At 43.2% G+C, this 17138-nt stretch overlaps 1 protein-coding gene across 1 annotated transcript in view; it reads right to left on the minus strand.

Moving 5' to 3' along the window:
- Window positions 1-17138, minus strand: part of tnrc18 (trinucleotide repeat containing 18) — a 77460-nt gene that overhangs the window by 8087 nt on the left and 52235 nt on the right. The window contains 10 exon segments of the mRNA XM_034198800.1: window positions 1098-2806; window positions 6022-6174; window positions 7776-7892; window positions 8176-8284; window positions 8585-8660; window positions 9634-9751; window positions 10335-10476; window positions 11785-11955; window positions 13012-13059; window positions 13061-13497. Coding sequence (XP_034054691.1) covers window positions 1098-2806; window positions 6022-6174; window positions 7776-7892; window positions 8176-8284; window positions 8585-8660; window positions 9634-9751; window positions 10335-10476; window positions 11785-11955; window positions 13012-13059; window positions 13061-13497 — 3080 coding nt within the window.

The raw sequence follows: 17138 nt of genomic DNA on the forward strand, positions 1-17138 counted from the left end.
CTGCCTGGCAGCTCGACTGCAGCTCTCTGCAGAAGCAGGTCCTCAAAGAAGTGGCTCTGAAACAGAGCAGGGAGGCTGAAGTCCAACAGCTGGAGGCCAGATTGAAGGGGCAGGAAGAAATATTCTTCAAAACACCTGGCCGAAAACCACCAGAGATGGATCAGGAGAAACAACTGGGAGAACAGCAAAAGTGATCTTCAAAATGCAAGAAACGGAGAAGAAAAAGATGGAGGAACCTGAAGCGACAGCCATATTTTATTTTGAATGCTGCCTGCATTAAAAATAAAATTAAAATAAATACATTTAATTACAAAAATAAAAACTTCCATGTCAGTCTCTCTGAGCGAACATGTACTGTATACGGTAATTATTATTATTATTAGATATGTTGGGGACTAAACTATATACCGTTATCTGTTTCGTTTATTATGTGAACAACACTGAGTTTAATGAATACAACATCTAATAAGAGATGTATGTAAAGATAGATGCAGGTCTTTTTATATTTGTCTCACTAAACAGGTTCATTTCATACAAGCTCTTAAAATATTCAAGTTATAAAAGCACATTTTCAAATGATGCATTTCTAATACACTCAGTATTTTAAATTGGCATATTTGAAAAAATACAATATTTAAATGTGTTTATCTCTTTACACAGAGGGGACACATGTTGATGTAGAAGAGACAAGAACAAGTGGGTTTTGCATAATAGGTCCCCTTTAAGTACATTAAACTAACTAAGTTTTTTTCTTTTATGCTACTTAATACTTCTACGTCAGGTGCCTTGCTCAAGGGCACCACGGCAGGGCCCAGGATGTGAACTGGGACCTCTCCAAGTAGCAGTCCACACTCCATATTCAGGTCTGTTCGGGGACTTGAACCGGCGACCCTCCGGCTCACAGTCCAAGCCCCTACTGACTGTGCCACTGTCGGACTTGTTCCACATCTGGAATGTTCTATCTACTATTCCTCAATCTCAATCTTTATTTATTTATATATATATAGCACTTTTAAAACAACCTCAGTTGACCGAAGTGCTTTACAGGCAATAAATACAATATCAAATCACATAATGGGAGTCAAATAATTCCTCACCTGAGTGGGTTTTCCGAACCACTTCCAGAGTTGTCGGGCTGGAAGGAACGCAGATATTTTGGGTCTGTTCTCCACGCTGGGGAGCCGCTGACGTTTGGCCAGCTCCTTGGTGGTGGGCATGTGGACCCCCTCCCTCCTCTTCGGCCTGCCCACCTTCCCCTCCCCTCCGCTGGGCTTCGGTTTGGGAGGACGACCCCTCTGCCCGGAGCCTTTCCCGGTCGCTGGTTTCACAGGTTTGACGGGAGCAGGAGGCGTCGGAGAGGACGAAGGAGAGGGAGATTCTGAAGGAGGCGACATCTCTTCTTCTTCCTCCTCTTTCACCACCTCCTTCTTCACCACCTCCTTCTTCACTTCCTCCTTCTTCACTTCCTCCTCTTCCGGTTCTTCTTTCGCTTTCTCCTGTACTGGAGGAGGTATGATTGGCACTGAAGGAGGGGTGGAGGTCCTCTCTTCATCCGAGCTGCAGGAGGAGTCATCGGTGGACGAAGAGGACGAGGACGAGGACCCTGATGAAGAAGATGAGGAGGAACCGGAACAAGACGAAGAAGAGGACGAGCAACTGGAGGTGCATTTCTTCTTCTTCTTTTTCTTCTTCTTCACCTTGTCACGTTCCTCCTCCGACTCTGAGCTGCTGCTGCTGTGAGATTCCTCCTTCTTCGCCTTCCTCTCTACCTCCTTTTTACCTTTGTCTTCCCTCGTCTCCTGTCCTCTTCCACGGTTCTCCGACTTCTCCTTTGTTAGAATCGGCGCTTTCCAGTGAGCGTCTTTCTCTGGAAGAACACACTCTCTATCAACTCTCGGTTTCACCTTCATCAGCTTCTGATTGGTCGAGGCGATCGGCGTGTGATCTGCTCTGACGTTCCGACCCTCCAGCAGCATCAGAGCTTTAGTCTTCTTGGTTTTTGGAGAGGTGACGCCTTCGTGGTCCAGCTTCACGAGAGGCTCTGCCGGTAAAGACTTGCGCCTCATCAGAGAGTCCCCTTGTCCGGAGCTGGATATGGGCCGCGAGACGGCGCCGGGTCTGGAGGAAAGATGGTCGGACGCCATCTTCAGTTTGGGTCTGGGGGCGGAGGATGACGATAAAGAAGGTCTGGAAGTCAGAGGTTTGCTTGATGACATTCTGGAGATGGAGCCGGGTATGAGTCCAGAGCCGGATATGAGTCCGGAGGCGGGTATGAGTCCGGAGCTGTGGCTCGATCTGTGATGCTCCGAGGAGGGTTTGGTTTTGGGCGAGGAAACTGAAGAGGGCCTGGATGAAGACTTGGGTGATGTAATATTGGGTCTAATTAAGGGTCGGTTTGAGGTGGGACTGACCCCGTTTTCTCGATCTCTGCGCTGGTTTGTGTACGAGCTGAGGTTGGGTTCACTGTACAGATCCACCTTCAGGACCTTTCCGTAGGTGGAGGGGTAGAGGGACGGAGGCAGAGAGCGGGATTGTTTAACCGCAGAAGGTGGGGGGGCTTTCCTGGAAATCGGTTGTGGAAGAATAGGGCTACTTAGTGGGGACGTAGTGGAGATTTTGCGGCCCGGTTTCTGATGGAGTCCTATCGTGGGGCGTGATGCGGGACGAGGTTTCTCCGGAGAGTTCTTCTGCACAGAGGAGGGTCTGTCCTGGGGAGGCTTGGGTGGAGGCGGGGGTCTCTCTGCGGGCGCGCTGGAGGAAGACGGAGGATCAGCTTTCTCCCGGACGTCTGGGTTCACGGAGGTCTCTGAGAGGAAAAACAATACAAAGGTTAGACTTTACTGGAAACCATGATGTTTTCTTTCTGTGGTGACGGGATTTTTGTGGTTGTATGTGGAGAAAAGTAGAAATTATGAAATAGGAAATGATTCTGAAAACTTCTGAAGAACTGCTTACCAAGTGGAAAGAAAGATAGAACAAAAACACATAGCTGATAATAGATGGAGAACATGGATTGAATATGGAAAAATAAATACAACTTTAATACGGCCAAAACAATGAGCACGTTTTCCATGCAATCATTTTCAGTTCTGCTTACTGTATGTCTGCACATGTACGTTATTGCCTATGTATGTATAAGTATACAGGTACGTGTGTATGTGTATAAGTGAACATTGGTACAAGTGGGTATATATGTGTGTATGAATGTATATTTAAAAGATCATCCCTCTTCATTTTTGACCTTTGGTGAAGTATGAATTGTATAAATTGAAGCAAGGGGTGGCTCTGGGACTTTTGTGGTGATGTGCGGAGAAAAGTAGACAAATGAAGGAGACGATTCTAAAAATGAAAGCATTGCATCGAAGAACTGCTTAGTCAGTAGAAACAAGACGAGCGTCAGCAAATTAGACACAACACATCCCTTGTTAGAGGAACAGACTCTGGACAACAACGGAGGTCTTCATTAAAGTGACAACAGAGATGACAGTCACAGTCAAGTATGAGATGTTTGATGAAAGATCTTTCTGAGTGTGGAGCTATTTCTGTTTGGGTCTGATGTTTTCAAAAGATTAATCAAAAGTCGACGGAAAAGCATATTTGATTTGACTTCTTTAAATGGTCTTTATGATAAATAGTTTGTATAAGGACATCAACAATCTGCATGTTACTATCAGTATTCCTAAAAATGGAGAAGAAGTAGGGCACACATTGTCCTCGATGTGAAATACATCTCTCTTTAATACGAGGTGTTGACCAGTGTTGGGACTAACGTGTTACAAGTAACGCGTTACTGTAACGCCGTTACCGTTACTACATGGTGCGTTACTCCGTTACTGCGTTAGTTTTTTTATATAGTCAACAGCCAGGCGAACAGAGATGAGAACTGTACTTAAGTACAGTACTTGAGTAAATGTACTTAGATACTTCCTGTGTCACATGCGGAGACGGGCTGTGGGCGTGTTTGTGTTGTTTACTAACAAGACTATCATGGCGGCGGCGGCGGAGCTCAAGTCTAGTTTCTCCACCTGGAGATATTCTCACTATTTTACTTTTGTCGAGCACAAAGAAAAGAAAGTTTCTGTTAAATGTAAGTTGTGTCTTGGCGGGTCAGAGATCCTATCTACTGCCCAAACCAGTCATTCAAATCTCTTAAAACATCTGCAAAAACAACATGCTGGGACGAAGCTAGTAGCTAAGACCACAGAGACTCAGCCGACGCCACTCCACCTCCACCTAAGCAACAGCGGCTGGATTTTAACCAAGGGACTGCTGGCCAGGGAAAAGTCGATAAAGCCATTGCACGGTATGTTGTAGAACACATGCAGGCTATTGCTACAGTGGAGTCACCCGCTTTCAGGGAGCTAGTTAGCATGATAGCATGTCCGGGCGGCACACGGCATATGGGACGGAACACTTTTTCCAACTACCTGGAGAAAGAATATACAAAAATGGAAAGCCAGCTAATATCGATGCAATCCAGATTGCATATAATGCATGTCAAGTTGATCAACAGATTGTATTATTCTCCAATGCAATAACAGTACTGAAATGAAGGCTATAAGGGCATTAATGGGAGCCCTTTTTCAAGTAACGAAAACGTTACTTTTCACAGTAACGCATTACTTTAGGATGTAAGTAACTAGTAAAGTAACTGAGTTACTTTTGACATGAAGTAACTAGTAATGGTAACTAGTTACTGGTTTTCAATAACTAGCACAACACTGGTGTTGACACATTTGGCCAGAGATGTCCTTTACTGGTCCCATTAGGCGCTTTCACACCGGAGTACTTTTACCCGTACTTTTCCCTTTAGTTCCGATAGTTCCTGGGATTTTGCGTTCAAACCAAAACGAGAACTTAGTTCATGAGAACTTTTACCCCCCTTTTCAGTCCCTGCTAGAGAGGTGGTACTTTCCTGGGGAGAAAAGGGTTCCAATTTCTGATTGGCAGGGCGAATTGCAAACCACGCCCCGTAAAACTCGGAAACGTTTTTTGAAGTCGTATTTGCTTGCATTAGCATTATTAGCATTAGCCCCGCGCACCAACGGAGAGAGACTAACTTATGGCAACACAAAAGAAAACATGGGAGCGGTGGAGCGGTGGAGATGAGTAGGTGTCGGCGTTCTGGCGATTTACTCGGAAGGCTTCAGTAGAAGCTGCTGGGAGTCCCAGCAGCTTCTACTGAAGCCAGTCCCCAACTCCGGGGACTTCCGGCCGGGGACTCCGGGTGGCAGTATACGCCGTGAAGTGGTTTGCGGCCTGCCAGTAAACCCAAAGCAGAAGAAGAAGAAGTGACGTCAGCGGCTTCATTTGCGTAATCTTCCCTCAGGGAACTTATTCCGGTGTGAACGCGATCGTCTCTTTAGTTCCATGGGGGAACTAAGTGCTGGGAACTAAGTACGGCAAAGTGCTTGGTGTGAAAGCGGCTATTGAATTCCTCAAAGGAGAGAAGAAGGCAGCAAATCTCAACTAACTCTTATTTTTATTGTATTATTATTTTCTTTGTATTTAATCATTTTTATATTCTTATTTTTTTAATTCTTATTTAATTTATACATTTTATTCAGATTTTTAAGAGAGTTTTTAGCAATCCCAAAGTCATGTGTCACTTGGTATTTATTCCCAGGGAAGGGGACCATGGTATTATCTTCATTTTTTGTTTGTGAAGCACTTTGCGTTACCTTCTGTGGAATAAACTCGAACGTGATGGCAGTACAGTGTTACTAAGCAACCCCTCTTTTATTTCTACCTCCCTTAGGAAACATTACCTTTTCACTTTTTGATTATTCTAACAGATCTCAATCACTTCTGAGAGACTCGTTGTCCCTTCAGGTGATTTCACTGATGCATTAGAGTCGAGTGAAATTAGACTCAGAGGATATCATCTATTAGCAGGATGAGCAGCGGGTCGTGGGCTGGTAATAACAATTAGTGAGTTGAATAATGATGATACTAAAAGTCAAGCGTTAAGCCCAAATGAAGCAATAGAAGCTGCAGGAGAGGAGGAAGCGGTTTGCTCACCTGGTTTGGGTTTGGGTTTGCGACCAGGTTTCCCTTTGATCTTCGGAGCGCTATCTTCAGGTTTTGTTCCCGCTTCTTTGCTCTCTTTGCTGCATTTACGGACTCTCCTCCGGGAGCAGCTGGACACCAGCAGGGCAGGGGACGGCTCGGCACCTGGAGGAAAACAGAAGATTTAAACATTTGACATTAAAGAGGACATATTCTGCTCATTTTCAGGTGTATATCAGTATGTAGTGTCTCTACTGTGACATGTCTCCATGCTTTAATGTTCAAAGAGCTCTTTCTTTTTCTCATTACTGCCTGTGCTGCAGCACCTCTTTTCCCCCTCTGTCTGAAACCAGAGCCCAGTCTGCTCTGATTGGTTAGCTGGCTCTGTTGTGATTTGTCAACCGCTTAGAGATGTCCCGCCCCTTAGCCTATCATGTACAATGTGTTGGAGCCATGGATGTATAATAAGAACTGGATACAGCGTGGGAGACGGGGCCTCGTTCATTCCTATGAAAGTTGCTCATTGGCGCATGAAGACAAAATGGCCCAACTTTTGAGAGAGCGAAACGTCGCGAAAGTATTCATATAATCCGTTCTAATTGTGCATCCATGGGTAAAGGTAAAACTCATGTAGTACTGAACACGTCACATGAACGTGCCGGGCGGCGCGGTCCCGTGAGAATAACGTTATTAGCAAATTTTACAACTTGAGGATCGAATGTTTTTAATAAGGGCTATACAAATGTTCATACTGGGTAGTTTATTTAGTTTAAAAAAAATTATCCAACGATTTACAGACGTCTCTTTCCCCATGTTAGTCAATGGGAAAAAAAGTGTTTCCGGGCCCAGCCACTGATGCGGAAGTGTAGTACCGCCGTTTGGCCACAACGAATATTTTCCTCAGAGTCCGGCGCACTTCCTGGGGGCTTGGTTGGAGCGCTGGCCAATATAAGCATGAGTGTTACATAGTGGAGTAACTATTGTTAAAAGTAATCAAAGAAGTCCAATCTAAGCTTAAGGAAGTTTGGGACTTTAGCCTTTGAAGACTATTTACATAACCTATATAAACACACTTCAGGAAAGGGTAAACCTCAAAAAGCATGATAGGGCCCCTTTAACATTTCTCAAGCTTTCCCCATGACTGCAGCTACTCAGGCTTCTTAACAAGAAAAGCAGCACCTGAATATAGGCGTGTTCTTGTCTGTTACCCTCAAACCTCTCAATTCTGAATGATCAGATTGTGTCTTCTCTGTGCAGTCCTTCGTTAAATGTTAGAAGCACCTTGCTGGCAAAAAGGAAAATATTTACACCAGCTTCTGCCAAAGTCAACAGTAGCACCCACGGAGAAATACGACTGAAATATCACAAGGTGTTTTGAGTGCTAGATACATATAATTTGTATGTGCTTCATGTTGTTTCTCTCCTTTCGGAGGACATCATTTCCTCACTGTAGTTGATGTGGACAACCATTAAGGCTGAACCATGCTTAAGTGGACAACACACACACTTAGGAAGAGTGTTTAGGTATAGTATTTATAGTATATACACACAGCAGTTTAAAGAGTAGCTGTGTACCGGAATAGCTTTAAGATAGCGGCACTGTACTGAGAAAACACTTCAAATAGCAACCATGCAAACAGATAGACGTGATATTGTGTGTGTGTGTGTGTGTGTGTGTGTGTGTGTGTGTGTGTGTGTGTGTGTGTGTGTGTGTGTGTGTGTGTGTGTGTGTGTGTGTGTGTGTGTGTGTGTGTGTGTGCGCTCACAGTGGATCTTGTAGTCAGGCGGCAGCAGTCTGATGTGTGAGAGCGGGATGCGTCCTGTGTCTCCGTCGTCAAACTCCACCGTGATGAGATCATCCTTCTCGTCGATATCTGAACTTCCTGTTAAGGGTGAAAATAAAAAAAGACTCAAAAAAAAAAGTATCGGATTCTAATTACGTTCACTGAATGGAAATAAGAATACAAACCCATACCAAATATGCTCCCATTACTAGCTGGCCTTAACCCTTTTGCATTATACTCTGTAAAGATCTATTATATCATCTTGTGTGTGTGTGTGTGTGTGTGTGTGTGTGTGTGTGTGTGTGTGTGTGTGTGTGTGTGTGTGTGTGTGTGTGTGTGTGTGTGTGTGTGTGTGTGTGTGTGTGTGATGCTGGCTCTGTACCGTTGACCACGGAGCCGGGGTACAGGCAGCGGTACTGCTGGCTCCAGTAGGCGGCGATGCGTGTTCCCTCAGGAAGGTAACGGACAGACGGAGGCTTCACATCGATGATCTGCACACAAAAATCATATACATTATTGCACAGGTCAAGCCATATGCATGTAACCAGTGGTGGAGTTACTACGTAGACATATAATAAGTGACCATAATTAAGTACATTTTTGAGTATTTCCATTTTAAGCTACTTTATATATTTCTACTTCACTTTCATTTGGTGGCAAAAATAGTTTTTTTTAGTACTCAAGTAAAATATCTGAGTTATTTTTCCCCACTGCATGCAATCCTTTTATTTTCCAAGTGTTTCACATTTCAGTTTTCACCAGAAACAGAGATGTGAATTGTGTTGACTCACAGCCTCCTGCAGCAGTTGTTCGAGGCAGTAGATGTGTGGTCGGTTCCCTCGCTCCCCCTCCACCACCACGCTGTATCTGCAGGGAGGAAATGTGGGAAAATGGACGGGTTAAACGTCTGGGAATCAGTGGGAAAGTTCACGTTTGTCTTTGCAGTGTACATGTGTATTTTCCAGGGAAAGCACTCAACCGGTATCTGGATTATGACTGCTTTGTGGGGGGTGGGGGATGTGTCGTTTATAACTAACAAACACTGCAGTACTTTGTCAAAAAATACTTTTCAGACCATAGCACTGTTAATACCTGAATCCCCCCTGGAATACTAATCCCGTCTGAACAGGGTTTAGTGGGTTTGTTTTCTTTTAATGAGGCCACTCATTAGATTTTAATGTTTATCATAAAATGTTTATGCAGGTTTGTGCAGTTTTACAGGAATAGTTTGACATTGTTTGGGATAACATGCCTATGTTTTAATGCCCAGAGTTAGATGAGAAGAGTAACACATACGACTGTATGGTTAATATGAAGCAACCCGCAGCTGATTAGCCTAGCTTAGCACAACGACTGGAAAAAAGCTAGGTAATGGCCTAGCTTAAAATGTCTTGTTTTGACAGCGCAAAACATATTGACATAAAACAGAGAAAGGCAGGACAACTCCATATTTGAGAGGCTGAAGGCTTTCTTTCTGACATGAAAAATTACTTGGTGAATAATTTCTTATTTAAAAAATGGATTAGTAGTCAGCTAATCGTTTCAGCTTTATTTTAGCATTCAATCAATCAATCATCAAAGCTTTTTAACTGTGGTTCGCACCTGCAGAGAGCCTAAAATATTCTCTCCTTTACTTTTATTCTCTGGTGGCTTTCCAAGCGCGCGTGCAGCTAAATCAGGCACTACTAAAGTCAAGGACACCAAACTTCAGCTGGAACCAAAATTGGAGCATACTGATTGATTCGCTGCTTTTAATAGTGCCACCAGATGTGTGTGTCCACTATTAAAGGCTCCACTGTGTCTTTTTGTTTTACCCTCTGAGGTTGAGATGTGTACTCACATGTCGGGGGAGTGTACAGTGTTCACGTGTCCCGCGTACAGGAGCTGGTCGTCCATCGGGATCAAAACTTTGAGTCCGTCCACCAGCGAGTCCTTATCCAACACACACTGCACCGGAGCTGAACACAACAGAACCATGCAGTATATAAGCATATTGTACAAGAAAACTGGATTCTGATTGGTCGATTTGGACATTTAGCGGTCAGTTACTTTAAAAAAAATCTCAAAATCTGCTACGGCTGTTCTGACTAAGGGACGATGTGCAGTCATATCAATCTGCAGAAAGAAGTTGGGTCACTTTAACATCAGCAGTGGCCAAAAAAAACCCACTAGTTTCTGTAAGTCTGTCAAATAACTGTGTGTTTATAATATTTATTTTCATATTTGAAAAGAGCACAACACGCTAGACAAAGGAAACGAGGACAAGTAAACAGAACAAGAGACGGAAAGAGGATAAAACACAGAGAGCTGAACACGAGAAATCAGCAGATGAAGACAGACAGGAAGTAAACACTAAAGGGAACAGCCGAAGAAGACAGACAGGAAGTAAATACTAACAGGAACACAGTATTCCCTCATTTTAAGTTACATTACTGTCTCCGTGCACAGCTGTTGTTCAGCCATTGCAGTAGAACTGACTATTGTTTGTTAGCTGAAGCTGTCAATATCTATTATTCCTTGTCTTCTTGTCTGTGTACTGACCCGGTGTGGAGACCCTCTCCGACACGCTGTTGCTTCGCGGTGTGACCAATTCGTCTTCGCTGAAGCTGCTGTCCTGGTTCGGCTCGAAGTCCTCGTCCGCCGCCATGCTCTCCATCAGCCGGCTCACCGCCCCCCTGGAAGGCTGCAGAGAAAACACACAAAGGCTTTGATTTCCTAGCAGTAAAGATCCAATAAATCACCAATAAGTCACATCTGTCTTAGAAAATATTTAATTTGAAACTTTTCTTTTGGAAGGGGCTCCTGTATTCCATTTCCGCCTTTAATTAATGTGTGTTAAAGTGTATATATTCAAAATATGGTCAAAGGTATTGATGAAGTATTGGGTTTATTATATACAATGTCTATCTGGAAACATCTCCTACAAGTTTAGTGATATTTTGATCTTTATTTCCGGAGATAAGTGCGATAAAGCAGATACGTTCCCCTTACATTTTCAACATTTTTAGTTAGGATCCAAACAAAACAACTAATTTTGCAGTAAAATATTCTAATACAAGCTATATTTTTTAAACTAGACATCTTAGACTAATGATAAAACATGGATGTGCTTTGCTCCATTGAAAAACTGAAGACTTTTTTTTGTATTTGTTCCTCTACTACTGCTATGTAAAGTTAATTTATTGCCGCTCACCAAACCACCAGACACACCGCAAACTTTTCAAAGATAAAAAGGCAACATATTACAACGCTTATGCTGTTTTATACACAATCTTCTTTATCTGATGTTCTGCCACCACCAAGAACTCTGCACACACACTCCGGCTGCCTGTAGTGTTTCCAAAACAAGCTGCAGTGTGTTGGTGGCAGATGGAGCGCAGAAATCACACTCTGAGAGGTTCACTTCTTCTCTCACCAACAGATCAGTGTTAATTACAGCAGCAACAACCTCCACACGTATTGTCACTGTGTGTGCGTGTGCGTGTGTGTGTGTGTGTGTGTGTGTGTGTGTGTGTGTGTGTGTGTGTGTGTGTGTGTGTGTGATCCTGACACATAAAAGGTAAAATGGATGTGTGCACATTTAGGGAACATCACTTAAATGTTCCAATTTTGTTCTTGCCAGGATAATTAACCCTTGTGCCTCATAGGGGACATTTTTTTATTTTTCAATCAATTAGGCTGTTAATGCATTTGGCACGGGATGACGTTTTCTTTTTAATACAATTTTGAACTCATCTTGTATAATAGCTCTAAACAAGTAAAATTATAATGGTAATCCCCTGGCTATTGAAGCATAAAGTCATGCATTCTATATCAGACTTTAGATCTGGATCCTTGTCTTGAAATGTGTTTTTATTATTATATAGATACAAAGCAAAAGAGTGTGTATATGTCGTTATTTATTGCAGTTATTGTTAGACGTAATAAAGCCTAAAAGAAAGGCAAAAGGGTTAGGTTCACATCCTTGATGACACAGCAGATTCTCACTGACCTCTCTGGGTTTGGGTCTGGCTTTGGGTTGGCTCTTGCGTTGCGGACTGAGGCTCAGAGGAGGAGGAGGAGGAGGAGGAGGAGTAGGAGGAGGAAGAGGAGGAGGAGGAGGAGGGTCTGAGAGGCTGCAGGGTGGAGCCAGACTCACCGGAGACTCCTTCAGCTTCTTCTTCTGCTGAAAGCATGCATATGTATCACTGCACTGAGGATGTACTGGACATCTTCACACTCTTGCACACACACACACTCTCGCACACAGACACAGAGGCCAGACTGCCTGCAGTTGTCCTTTCTTGTCAGCGACACAGGCAGCAGGGGAGTGCTGCAGTGACTGAAGGACTGGGAAACCCTGCTCACGCACGCACGCACGCACGCACGCACGCACGCACGGTTTTTCCTGTTCACACCGCAGAGGCGCCGCCTCTTAGCTCCGGAATCCGGTTCACTTCCAGCTCCAAAAATGTTTCGGTCTAGAGGCAAGAGCTTCGGAGCTAAGAGGCGGCGTCGCTTACGTCTCTCTTACGTCGAGGCGGGGGCAGGGGCAGGGGCAGGGCAGGGGCAGATTCGTCGTTGAAGTAGGCCTAGATGCTGAAGACCACAAAGAAGTCTTGCATTTCGCATGTGATGTTTGTAAAGTTCCAAGTAAAGTCGTCCCTTGTAAAGTCGTCCGATGTCTTCCATTTCGTTTCGTAAGAGGATAACCAAAGCGAACAGCGCTTCAATACAATCGGCCATTGTTGTTGTTGTCGATGTGAGGGATTTCCGCGCGGTTTGGATTTTATGAAGCAGGCACGTAAACGGTGACGTCATGACGCAGCAGCGGCAGCTCTGGGCGGTGTGAACAGAGCGGGAGCAGAAAAGGGAAACCGGAGCTGAACCAGAAAAGCTCCCGCTCGGAGCTAAAAAGGGAAAAGCGCTGGTGTGAAAGCCGCAACAGAGGTGTCAGAGGGGACAAAAGGATGTGAGGGAACCAGTGTTGAGGGAGGAGGAGAGGAGTGATACAGTAACAGAGAATACAAGTGACTGTGACCTTTAAGAAACAAAGATTTCCATATTAAAAAACTATTCAAATGATATATTATATGTCTTATAAAAGAAAAATGTATCGCCATAGCAGTTTAAAAAAAAAGAAGAATGACTGTAAGGAGATGATTTTGTGTTTTAAGCAAAGTTCATGTTAAACTAAATTAATAAATAAAAAGTGAAAATGTAAATATAATTGACGTACTTTGATGAGGTCTTTCCCCTCTCTGCTGGGCGGGGAGGGTTTGGGTCTGGGGGGGGGCGGGGGGCTTCGGTGTGAGAGGCGGAGCCGAGCTGGGGGAAGAGGAGGAGCAGCTCTGATTGGTGGAAGCTGACACCAACGATGGCATCTGATTGGTTGTCGTGGTGGCGTCGTGGAGGAAGATCCTCTCGCTGCGGCGCCTCGTCCAACCCTCGTCTTCGCTGAAGCCCCCGAACCCCGAGGAGCCCGAGGGGTGGTCGAAGCTGAATTGCCGTGGCGACTGGAGCGTGGGGCGGGGCTTAGGCAGAGGCTTTCGCTTGATTGGCAGAAGAGGGTCGTCTCGCTTCGAGGGGCTACTCTGGTCGATGCGGCGCGTTACCGGGGGCAACAGGGGGAGCTCGGGGGCGGAGCGTTTCCCGTGAAGAAGAGACGGAAACTTCCTCAGACGAAGATCAGAGCCCGAGTCCGACCACTCACACTCTGAAGACCCTGAGGGGGGGGGGGAGAGGGTCACATGGTGTAAAAACTACAAACACACGAGGGTAATTAATTACATTTCCTCAAGTTACTTAATTACTACATTACATTGTAAGGGACTTACAATATGTTCAATCAACCATGAAAATACCAACTTAAGAGGGCTAGAGTCATGCAGGTATACTAGCTTCATGTGGATGATGAGATTGACCAAGGTGCAGTAGAAACAGGTGGCGATTACATTTTTGGCAAACTTTAATACTTGACTAAAGTATTTACATTTTATGCTATTTTATACTTCTACTTGCCTTTATTTTGGCGGGAAAATATTGTATGTTTTTCCTAATACACCCAGTGTTTGAATATAACTTTATATAGTATCTAAAGTTGGCTGAACATTGACAAACAACGACATTTTATACATGTATTTGTTTGTTTCCTCTAGTGTGTTATATAGGTTTCAGTGCATGTAAATGGTTTGCAAAGGCTAAAATCCCTGTGTTCCCTCACACAACATTTGTGTAGGATTATATGCATTAATTTGCCCTTAAAACACTTTTTAAGTTTTATATGAGATCTTAAATTGGCCGAGAACATGTCTTTTTTTGTAATAAATACAGAATACATTTGTTTTGTATTAAGATATAGTAAAAATTTAAATTGGACCCATCATGCAAAATGCACTTTTTGATGTCTTTAATACATAAAGATGTGTCCCCGGTGTGTCGGGGAACTCACGCAGCGTCAGAAAATAAAACCCTCTCTCTTTTCCTCCGTACCCAAATCTCTAAAAACGGGGGAACAACGGAGCTGATCCAGATTTGCGTCCGATATGACGTAATATCGGAAATGTGGACCCACGGCCCAATCAGAAACGTTGCTATCAGAAACAATGCCCGACTGTTTTGGACGTAATATGGTGTTTACATTAATAATAATTAGGGCCGGGACTTTAACGCGTTAATTAAGATTAATTAATTACACAAAAATGAACGCGTTAAAAAAATTAACGCATTTTAATCGCACTTATTTTTGCACTGCGGAACGTTTCTCACTGGATGAGTTTCAGGCGTACCGATTATACTGGAGCACCAACTAACGTTCATGACTTCAGACAACAACAAACCACAGTGAACAACAGTGGGAAATGTTGTTTTAAAAAACGGACGGATGGAAGCGTCGATAAGAGCACGGTTGTGTGCAAATTATGCAAAAAGGAATTCGCATATCACCGCAGCACATCAAGCCTCAAGTATCACCTCAATGCAAAACATATAGCAGCTAGCGTGGAAGCTAGCGTGGACGTTAGCCTCTTTTATCGCGTTCACACCAAAAAGAGCCGGTACTAAAATTAGTTCATGAGAACCTTTTTACCCCCACGAAAGTCCCTGCTAGAGAGCAGAGAGCTGCTAGAGAGCAGGGACTTTCGTACGGCTCTCTTGTGAGAAAAGAGCTATATGTCTGATTGGCTGGGCGGATTGCAAACCACGCCCCGTAAAACTCCCAAAAAGTTTTGTGAAGCCGCCATTTTATTATCCTCGCATTAGCATTATTAGCATTAGCCCAGCGCAGAAACGCAGAGACACTAACTTATGGCAACACAAAATAAAACATGGGAGCGGTGGAGATGAGGAGGTGTCGGCGTTCTGGCGATTTACTCGGAAGGCTGCTGGGACTCCCAGCAGCTTCTACTGAAGCCAGTCCCCAACTCCGGGGACTTCCGGCCGGGGACTTTGGGCGGCAGTATACGCCGTGAAGTGATTTGCGGCCTGCCAGTAAACCCAAAGCAGAAGAAGAAGAAGTGACGTCAGCGGCTTCATTTGCCTAATCCTCCCCGAGGTTCAAAGAGTTCTCATGAACTAAATTCTCATGAACCTTTGTGGGAAAAGTACTGCGGTGTGAATGCGCCTAATGGTATACTAAAATCCATGTGAAAAAAATTGCTTCTCACTGTTCTTAGGTCAAATATTTATATGTGATTAAAAATGCGATTAATTTCGATTAATTAATTACAAAGCCTCTAATTAATTAGATTAATTTTTTTAATCGAGTCCCGGCCCTAATAATAATGCATTACATTTTTTATTAGAGCGCTTTTACAGGTGCTCAAAGCGCTTTACAATTGTAAATGTCATTACTGTGGACATTACCCACAGGAGCAAATGCGGGTTAAGTGTCTTGACCAAGGACACAACGGCCTGACGCAGTGGCGGCCGAGGCGGGTTTCTAGAGTTCACCAACGCCCCTTGATCTGATGATCAACGCTCTAACCACTGCGCCAAAACCGCCCGAGTGTTAGCATCGCTAACACTCAGAGCTAACCTGTACTGGAGAGCATGTGTGTGAAGAAGCAGGAAGTAAAAAGGAACTCACCTTGTGGTATAACCGGCAAGAGAGAAAGCCTTTGATCTCCATACTGTTTCAGAAAGAATCCTTGATAATCCATGATATGGCGTTTCATCAGCGCAGTATTTAGTTTAGACAGTAGCTGCCGGGTCCCGAATGAGCTCAGACCCCTCCTTTTTTTTTTTTTTTATCTTTTTTTTAAGCTTTATACCCAAAATCAGCACTTGTGAATCAGGAAGTGAAATAGAGGGATATGAGGCATGGCTAGAATGGGTGATCATAGACATGTTTTTTATATATTTGTATATATCTGAGACCTATGCTATTGCCTAAAAATAGCATGATAGGTGACCTTTAATATATTTGTAGGGCTATTGTGTATATTGAGCACATTTAGCTGATCATACTTTTGTATTTCTACTTAAATAACATTTTGATTCAGGTTTTTTACTTTTGAATTGAGTCTTTTAGGACCAATGTAATTTTACTTTTTCTAAATTAAAGGATTATTTCTGTCATCTCTGCAACATATAATATACTCACATGTACACTGCAGAAAATAAACTTGCAGGCAGTAATAAACTCAGGTTTCATATTCGCTGAAATCAATAACCCTGTAAATAGGACTATTGATCAATTTGAAACTCATATATAATTTAAAAGTGAATCATTACGTTCACCCTGCCGAGACAATTAGGCATAAATTAATATTTAACCAGGAATCAATAAAATAATCCTGAACAAACGCTCGATGGACCTGCTCAACCGCAAATAAGAAAAACTCAATTACAGCACGTGAAGCTGTCGGGGGAGTGTGCGAAATGAGTAAAAGCAGAAGAGTGTGTGAGCAAAGAAAATACTTCTACGAATATTGGTTAAATATAATAATGAAACTTGTGTTTTTCTTCAGTTTGCATTGTTTTTGCTTCTTTCCACAAGAAATATTATCAATATTATTTGGTTTATTTGCACAGATACAAATGACCCATTTATACATGTTGTGTTTTTCCCAGATTAAATATATCAGGCTTTTAATCTCAGGCCAACATTTTTGTCTGTTTTTCTATTTTTTTAACAAGACTTTAAGTCTTTTTCTCAATGTTATGATATCATCCTAGACTAGCTGTCAGGAGAGCGAATGCAAAGACAGACTTAAATATAAAAATGATCATTGTTTTTTTTCTCTACTTTTCTATTTGTTGAACAACTTCCACAAAAACATTATCCATATTAGTTTAGTTTATTTGCACAGAAATACCCTTTATATTTACTTTATACAAAATAAAAAGTTGTATTGCTTTAAAGGT

The sequence above is a fragment of the Gymnodraco acuticeps genome, unplaced genomic scaffold (assembly GCF_902827175.1).
Source record: "Gymnodraco acuticeps unplaced genomic scaffold, fGymAcu1.1, whole genome shotgun sequence".
Lineage (NCBI taxonomy): Eukaryota > Metazoa > Chordata > Actinopteri > Perciformes > Bathydraconidae > Gymnodraco > Gymnodraco acuticeps.